The sequence below is a fragment of the Cannabis sativa genome, chromosome 1 (genome assembly GCF_029168945.1).
Source record: "Cannabis sativa cultivar Pink pepper isolate KNU-18-1 chromosome 1, ASM2916894v1, whole genome shotgun sequence".
NCBI classification, from domain to species: Eukaryota; Viridiplantae; Streptophyta; class Magnoliopsida; order Rosales; family Cannabaceae; genus Cannabis; species Cannabis sativa.
The window spans coordinates 12,964,165-12,973,453 of record NC_083601.1 but is presented as its reverse complement, the minus strand read 5'-3'; the positions used below and the strand labels follow the sequence as shown (position 1 = coordinate 12,973,453).

At 25.8% G+C, this 9,289-nt stretch overlaps 1 protein-coding gene across 2 annotated transcripts; it reads right to left on the bottom strand.

The window, feature by feature from the left end:
- Positions 1 to 25: 25 nt before the first annotated feature.
- On the bottom strand, positions 26 to 3,376 carry LOC115704023 (transcription factor bHLH114-like). Of its 2 annotated transcripts, none has more exons than XM_061104257.1 (8): positions 2,073 to 3,376; positions 1,799 to 1,963; positions 1,573 to 1,682; positions 1,333 to 1,485; positions 1,097 to 1,177; positions 904 to 969; positions 740 to 796; positions 26 to 595 (listed from the first exon to the last, which is right to left on the bottom strand). In XM_061104257.1, exons 1-8 carry the CDS (start codon positions 2,116 to 2,118, stop codon positions 476 to 478), a joined length of 798 nt encoding a protein of 265 aa, XP_060960240.1. In that variant the 5' UTR covers positions 2,119 to 3,376; the 3' UTR covers positions 26 to 475. The 2 variants fall into 2 exon arrangements, with proteins under 2 accessions (XP_060960240.1, XP_030487105.2); XM_030631245.2 differs by having other exon boundaries at positions 222 to 607.
- Between the last annotated feature and the right edge of the window lie 5,913 nt (positions 3,377 to 9,289).

Here is a 9,289-nt window from a genome sequence, read left to right as displayed (position 1 = left end):
AATTAAGCACAGTTGCCTTTTAGCATTTTTCGTTAGAATTTGTGAAGATGAATTTTTATATGAATATTTACATTATATTATACAAGGTTTTGGTAGGTGCATGAATATATTTTCTTTCATCATGTACACCAAACGTGTGAGCATTTCTCCAGTTGAAGCTATGCACGTTTAACTCAAAAGTCAAAGTTTGACACAAGAGTATATACCATAATCAAATTTTGGACTCTAATCATGATCATCATAATAATAATCTGATTAAGCAAAAGAGAGATTCACTCAAACTTCCTCTTTGAATAATACATATTTAAGAAAAGTACTATGTATATATATAACATGTAAAATATGTTCTCTAGCTTAAAAAAAATGGAGAAAATAGTATAATAAATATATAATGTAAATTGGCAATAATAATTGGATATATGTGTGTGCCTATGAATGGGTTATTTTCTTCTTTTAAATATCTAATAATTAAGAACTAATGTTTGTAGGTTGAACATTTATCAATTGGATCGTCCAACGCCACTGCCTTGGTAAATGAGACCGGAACCAAGCAAAGCTCTCTACTTCGCAAATCTAGCCATCTTTTCCCACTTCCCTGTTCATAATTCTATTGTCAAAAAAAAGGTGAGCATAATAAACTTCATATAAAATAAAAATATATACATATTATAAAGCTAGTCAATTTATATATATGAATAAATATGTATATAGTAAAACGTGTTTGGCCCAATGTCTATACCTGTGATTGAGAGACTCTTATACTCTCGCATGGGCTACTCATCATCCTATAAAGGTTCTGCATGAAGAAAAAACAAGGCATATATAAATAATGAATAACATATATATGTATATATGTAGGTGTGTATATTATGCAAGTATTCTTAGAGTGATATAAATATGTACCTGAATTTGCTCTTGAATAAGCTTGATATATAGGGAAGCCTCTTGAAGAACTGAGGCAGTGTCAGTCTACAATATTAATTCAATTTAGATTCAATATTTAAATTTATTCATCTTCTCATAAATATATATTATGATTTTCAACAACATACTGAGATTCAAATTAGTAAACATGAAAAAAAAATGGCACAAATACCTTGCCATAGGGGGAAACCAGCTTTTGAAGGGCAGTGATTTTGTCACTGAGCTTTTGGCTCCTCTTTGTAGGCATCCCCAACTGTAAATTAAATATTGCAAAATCCCATTTAGTGCTCTGTTTCAAATGGCCATATGTATAAATAATTGTTTTTTTTTTTATGTCTCATTCTCCAAGCTTATTAAGCTTGATAAAGGATTATCCCATAAATCATATTATTATTAATATTAACTCACCTTGTGCTCTTGCATTGCTTCTTGGTCATTTCTTGTCACTTTGTTTCTTTTATTTCTTTTGTCACTATGCAACTCCCATCTGCTACTTCTGGGAAAGTGTATGGCATTATCTTCAGTTGGACGTTTCCTTCTCCTTTCAATAGTATGAAAATCCTTCAAAAAAAAAAATTAGGGATGCCATTCATTCATTGGCTAGGTTATAAAAAGAAAAACTAAGTGGAGGAAGAGATTAACATATACCACTTCAAATTGTGGAGCCAAAATCTTCTTGCCAAGGAAGATATTTGACTGCTGGTGATGATCAGAGCTATTATCAATGACATCACAGCTCAAAATGTTGGATGGAAAAGCTATAGAAGAACAGTATGTTGGTCAAAATAGTATATATTAGATTTAATTTTAAGTTTTCTGAAAAGGGTGGTTAACAAGGACAGAAAAGATAAGAAATAAAAAAAAATGTTTAAACCTTGTTGAGGATAGGTGAGCAGAGATGATGGTTGAAAGGGAAAGGAATAGTCTTCAAGTCTTGTGTGATTGTAATTGTCCAAGCTGGGAATAGTATCCATGCAAAACCCAAAACTGTTTTGAGGATTAATGTCACTAAACATCTGGAGATCATAATTAAAGTTACCTGAAACATATCAAACAAACAAAAAAAAGAAAAAAAAATCATTATCGAAGCTATAACTAAACACTAAAAAGAATGAAAAATGCTCCAATACTCCCAAATGGGTCATTACCAAAATCATAATGTGTGGTTACAGATGGAAGAATTGCGTTTTTCATTTTTGTAAAAATTTTCCAAATCTCTGCCTCCAAACCCCTGACAGTGGCCTAATATAATAGTCTTGCACAAAGAGAAGAAGTCTTCACCAGAAAATCAAAGCAGAAGCTTTGGTCTTTCCTCAAGCTAAGTTCAAGAAGTAATCAAACAAGTTATGGATTAATACTACTATTATTTTTGTGTCTGTAAATAGGGGTTTGCCTTTTTTTCCAAAGTAACATTGAGTATAATAAACTGATGTTTTCCTTTTAAGAGAGTTCTCAAGTCACAGACTATTTAATATTATTACATTAAAGGAATATATAAAACCTCTGAGGTGACTCACAAGTCAGAAGAAGGCTTATAATTAATATTGATAGGACAAGGACGGCTAATTAGCCCAACCAAACCATCCAATCCAATACTTTTGTATTTGTTCAATTAATACTATGATATAATCTGTTTCATTTCACTTTCACTCTAATTTGACTTGCTTTGCTGATGCATATTATTATTATTATTATTATTATTATGATTATTATTATTATTATACATTGGAAAAGGATTTATTTATTTTTGTTATGAGGACTTAATTACGAATTAAAATACTAGTATTTGTTCAGATGAGTCCATTTATTGAAAGTCATTGTTGTAGCTGGTATGCTAGATTAGATATATTCATTTTGTTTATAGGTTGTGTACTAAATAGCTACAAACAAACTATAATCACAAAAAGGGTAACATACACCTCATATTTCATTACTAGGCCTAATTATAAGTTGATTAAATTAAGATATAATTAAAACTGATGTAGGTGTGTTGTTTAAATGAATAATGATCACATTTATTCACATTTGGCATTGATTTAATCGTATAGTCTTTCTAAATTAAGAGTGGTACACCCTTCTTAGTAATATGAAGGGAAAAAAAAGAAAAGGTAATGAAGTTTTAATAATCAAAAATAGAAATTTAGTAAGGCAAAATACATATGTATGGGAAGGGATATCCAGGATTGCTATTTGTGTTTGTGGGTCATATTCGTGTCGTATCAAGACTCATGTATTAAATATCACCCGTTTAATAACTATGCCAAAAAAATAAAACATTAACACAACCACACCAAAAGAAAAGTGATGGTCAAGAAAAGTAGTACGTAGTAAAAAAGGTAAATACCATTTTGGACCATGTGTTTTACAAAAGTTACCAATTGGACCCTCTATTTTGTTAAATGATAAAATGGACCATGTATTTTCCAAAATGGTAAAAATAGGACCTTGAGCTTAATTTTTGACAATTTTTTTTTTAATATAATTAACTTGAAGATAATTCTTAACACAAATAGTTACAAAAAATGTAAACAATTTTATCATAATACTTTTAGATCGGATTATTATTAAATTTTATTTTGATAAAAAATTAGTTCAGAGTCCTATTTGTACTATTTTGGAAAATACATAGTTTATTTTGTCATTTAACAAAATAGAAGATCCAATTAATAATTTTTTGCAAAACACAGTGTCTAAAATAGTATTCACCCTAATAAAAAATAATAAGAAATGAGAATAGTAAAAAATAAAAACATTATTATTTAATAACTAAGATGCTTAGTAATTAGCATTATAGCTATGGGGATTCTAATATATAGTTGGTTTTTTTTTCTTTGGGAAAATTTACACAAACTATTTTTTTGACAAAATTTTTTAACATTTTTATGATTAAATAATTCTTTTTATATTCTTACAATTTTTTTTTTTTCAATTTTATGATTTTTATTTTTTAATTATAATTTTACAATGTTTTATTAAAAAAAATAATTAAAAATTACATAAAAATAACAAAAACAACATAAAAACAATATATAAATAACAAAAAAAAAAATATTACAATACAAAAAAAGCATGAAAATATCAATAGTTCTTATTTTTCGTAAATAAAAATTCATAAATAGTAAAAATATTTAAAATTTCATACAATTATATATATATTTTCTAATTTATAAAAATATCTCCTCTTTTTTTTTTTTTTTTTTTTAATGTTAAATGTCTAGTATTTTATATTATTTAGAAAATTCAATATTGAAATGCACAACTTAATGATATACCACTACTTCTTGTGATACATGATATAAATACTAATTGATAATAGTTTGTGAATCATATATAACTAAGGCTTGTCATATATGCAAGCCAAAGATTTATTTTTTAAAGGTAATAGCCTTTGAAAAGCACCACCTTTAAGTGAACCGCTAAAAAGAAAATGGAAAGAAAATAATTTTTATTTTATTTATTATTGTTTGGTTGTATTTTAAAGTATATTGAAATGTTATTCTAATTTCTATCATTTTGATGGAATGAGTATTTTATTTTTGAAGTTCAATAAAAAGAAAGACCATTCTAATGTAACAAGAGAAAAAATTTAATGATTTTTTTAATCAATTTTTGTATGCATTTTAAATTTTATTCCATTCTATTGCTATTCATATTCTCATTCTTATTCTTATCTTATATTTTTATTCTTCCCAACTAAACTTCACTTAGGTGGCGTTTAGTTGGAGGTAATAAAATAAAATGAAATGGAAATAAAACAATTTTTATTCCATTCCTTTGTTTGGTTACATTTTAAAGTATTTGATGGCTATTCCATTTTAAAAAAGAAAGGAATGATCATTCTAATGTAACAAGAAAAAAAAAATGAATAATTTTTTTATCAATTTTTTTTTATGCATTTTAAATTTTATTCCATTCCATTCCTATTCTCATTTCTATTCCCATTCCTATATTTTTATCCCTCCCAACCAAACGCCGTGTTCTAGGATAACATCAGAATTTCACAACTAACAAACTCCACAAATAATACCATTTAAAATAAGTGCTAAATAAGAATTAAACATAGAAAACTTACTCAATCCGATTCAATTAGAAGGCGGTCAAGGCCAAAGACTCTTGGCCCCTCATTTTCTTTTTCTTTATTTTGGCCACCTCTCAGTCTTGGTCCTTATAGCTCCGATATACAATTTCACAGAATCACTAGATCATAACATTACTTTCATTTCAATATTTATACTACTTGAGTTTTTATCATTGATCATTATTAATTTTTAATTAGTTATAAAATTAAATTAATACTTTTACAAACATATGTAATATGCATGTCACAGGATTTGTTTTGCATTGCATGGATTCTTTAACTTGTCTCTACATGTGACATGGGTCATTAGGGAACCATTTGACTTCTTCCCACTATGATTGACCATATTATAAAATTAAAGGGATGATTTTTTAAATTAAAATTAGTTAATAATACTGTTTTATTATGATATCCATATCCAGAAATTTTGACCATGCAACACTTAAAACAGCCCAAAATTTAGTTCACGTATATAATATTACAGTGAGATTCAAACTTGATTCCATTAAAGAAAAAAAAGTCAAACTTAAGTATATGTTTAGAAAATTGTATACATATTCTAATTCTTGATTATATATAAACTCACTCATATAATGATTCAAAAGGAAATCCGGCAAGTGCAGTAGTTAATTAACGTAGGTCTTTGTCAATAATAAAAAAAAAACATTATATTATTTATTATATATATTAATTAAAAAAATTATTTATCATGAAAATGTTATAATTTTTTTTTTTCTGAAACTAATCTTTTTAAAATTAAACTCAGCGAAAACTTCGTAAGAAAAAAGAATGTCAAGACAATAATATTAGATCTTTTATTTGGGTTTATATTAACTTTTGAGAAAATTACAATACCTAACAAAATTTTCAAAATATTCTTAACAATAGCCTTCAACATTTTAATATCATCAATATAAAAGGAGGGTGGTTCAATGTTCGGTACAACTACCGATTTTCTAGACAGCTAAATATTCATACTTTTTCTCATTAATTTGCTTCCCTTCTTTCATTATTCTTCTTTATTTTTTTGTAATATTTTTTTTATATAAAAAGATAAACTATTATTATAATGTATATTTTTCTCTCTCTTATTTTTTTTTTCTTTTCTACTAAATTTTTTTAAAAAAATTCTAACCATATTAATGATTGTTTGTACACTAAAACTATATTCATTTAAGAAAATAATGATCAAACTTCAATGTAAATAATGATCAAACTTCAATGTAAATAAAGTTTAATTTACCAACTAGTTTGATAAGTTATTAAAAAGTAATGTGTTAATTTATATTTAAAAGTAACTAAAATATAAGCTTTTTTTTCAGTGTAATTTTGATAAGATTCTAAAAAAAAATACTCATTTGTTTCTCACAAGTAATATCATTGGATCTTATTTTTTAAGATGGTCATTTTAATATGTGAGAAACATATATTTTTTTTATTATCAATAGAAAAAATGATCGAAATTAAAAAGCAACATTTTAATTTTTTTATATTCTATTATCAAAAAGTAATTGAACTATAAATTAAACAAAATTTAATTACAAACAAACTTTATGGTTATTATAAATTATTTTATGATTTTATATTTAAAAGTTATTCAATAATATACTAAAAGTTTAAATACACTTTTTTAGTTATAATTTTAAAGTAGCTTAAATGTTTTTTTTTTTCTTGGTCAATCAAAATACTAATAACAATTCATATATAAATACTATTAAGTGACTGAAAATATGTATTGATTGAAAAAAAAAATGTTACTTTATAGTATACAAAATAGAATATGGTAAATTATCTTATTATATGGCAACTAATAAATTTTTAAAATAAATTTCAAGCTTATCCAAATGTATTTTTTTTTTTATTTTTCTAATAATATATATAAAAAAAAGTTATTATTGTAAATAATAATTAACTGACTATAAAAATATTAAATAAAAATAAAAGGAAAGAAATATATATGGATGGTTTTATATTTGAAAAAAAAAAAGAAATCAATTCAAACGTTATCTCAATCAGTTTCTTTTCTTATTTTGTTTTTTCTAATATTAGTGGGCTTTATGTTGTGATTCGGTAAAAATACCTCCGTACAATATATTTATTTGACTAACGCTATTTCCATAAATATTTTACAATTTTTGTATATAACTGAAAAAACCCCTTAACTTTTATTGGTTTTATTAAAACTTAGGTTGATTGGATAGTTCTTTGCTGTGTTAGCCCATATTGTTGGTGATCAATTGGTAATGGGCTTAGCATCTGTGAGTAAAGTCTAGGTGAAGCAGAAGTGTGGCTTTTCTAGTTGACTGAAGCCTTTGATGATCAAACTAGGGTTATGTAGCTAAGTCCCCTCCCTAACTCTATAAATACGTATTGTCTCATCACAATTGTATACCTTTTGATAATCAGATAAATAAACTGCTTCTGAATTAGAGATCTAGGGAGAAAGACTTAGTTGATAGTATTGGACTATTGAATTGAAGTAATTGCTATGGATCAATCAGGTACGCATACCTAATTATTATATATTATTATTGTGTTCCATGTTATATACAAATTGATCTTGGGTTTATTATTAATTTTTTTCTAACATGTGGTATCAGATTGCCTATTGTATATGATTTAGAACCTATAATTTGTATAACAATTAATATGTATATGTTAATTTTCTTCAATTACATATTGATTTCGTTATTATTTTATGTTGAATTTTTTGTTTTTCAATCTTAAAAGTTTAGGGTTTTTATTCCTCATTAAATTCTCTTTCTTTTGATATATTACTTGCATACAATTATTGAGTAAATTAGGAGAATTTTAAGATTAAACTTTAAGGGTTTATATTTTTCTTTACGAAATTAAATTTGGGTTTTTTGATTCAATTGTTTCTACACTAAAATTGATGGTGCAAATCTCATTACCAACTAATTTATAATGTTTCTACACGTTTAATTTCTGAATTGGATCACATATTCGGGCTACTTTCTTCTTTAGTTTTCGGATTTGTTTTAGATTAGATTTACCTAAGTTTATGTGTTGTTACATGAAATTAATATCGTAGATCTATTAGAAATTGTAAACCGAACAAAATCCTATTTTTTCCGTCTGTTTTGTTACCTTTTTGGCCGAAATTTCATTACGACCCGACCGGGTCTGAACTGGGTCGCTCAAGATCCGTGTTGCAGCCATGGAAGCTGCTGGAGGTTGAAGACAACCTGCTGGGACAAAGCCCACTCACGGCTGCCGGAGAGTGAGAGAGAGTGAGGTAGTTTTGTAACTGTGTTTTTGACGATTCTTTTTTCCAGCATTATTAGAATTTAATTTTTGATTTTTGGGTGATTTATAATTAATTTTTTGACTCCGTTTAATAATAATAATTATTTTAATGATAATTATGCAGTTAAAAAATTATTAAAAATAATTTTTGATGATTTTTCGAAATCTGTAAATCATAGAAATTTTTTTGGGTTTCTTCTTGTTCCATATAACATAGTCACTCTCGTATATAATTTATCTTAACTATATAATCTCCACCAATTCTCTTTATTTCACATCTTTTTATTATTTGTTGTTCTAAAATTTTTAAAACTTGATTGTTTGATGTAAAAATAATGTGTTATGGTGGACACTTTATTATTTATTATCAATATATTACAAGCAATTAATATATAACTTTTTGGAAATTTGGCTGAAAATTATTAAATTTTCAATGATTTTTTTTACCAAATTTCATATGTTGTAGAACATATTTATTTTGGTTGACTATATGTATAATTACTTGCCCAAAGATAGTAGTTATATATATTAGTTCACATTCCATGAAGTGAGTTAATATTAAATGTGTATATTTTAATTATTTGCCCAAAGGTAATAATTTAAATATATATATATTTATTATTATTTTCAGTTTGAATTAATATATATTATTTAAGAAATTTATTGCCCAAAGGTAATAAATTCTTAATTGATATGTATTTTTTTCTTTATTGTTAACTTCATGAAGATAGATCATGTGTGTGTTATATTCTCACCCCAAAGGAGAGTTTATAATGACCAGTTGACTCAACAATATTTTCTAATTGCTTAGCTCATATAGCTTGATCAAGTCTTAATTTTTGAATTTTTTTTGTGTCCTTTCTGCGAACAACAATAACGTTTTCATCTGAATTCTGAATGCTTCCAACTTTAAGATATGGAAACAAGATGTGAAAGTTACTTTAGGCATAATAGATTTGGACTTATGCCTTTGAGAAGAAAAATCTGCTGATCTTACTAATATCAGCATTGTTGCCT

Excerpts from the sequence above, each read along its gene's own strand:
- LOC115704023 (XM_030631245.2), bottom strand. The coding sequence starts at position 2,118 with ATGAAAAACGCAATTCTTCCATCTGTAACCACACATTATGATTTTG. Across the intron at positions 1,683-1,798 it reads GCTCACCTATCCTCAACAAG|CTTTTCCATCCAACATTTTG; the intron begins GTTTAAACATTT and ends GTTCTTCTATAG. Across the intron at positions 608-739 it reads TAAGAGTCTCTCAATCACAG|AATTATGAACAGGGAAGTGG; the intron begins GTATAGACATTG and ends TTTTGACAATAG.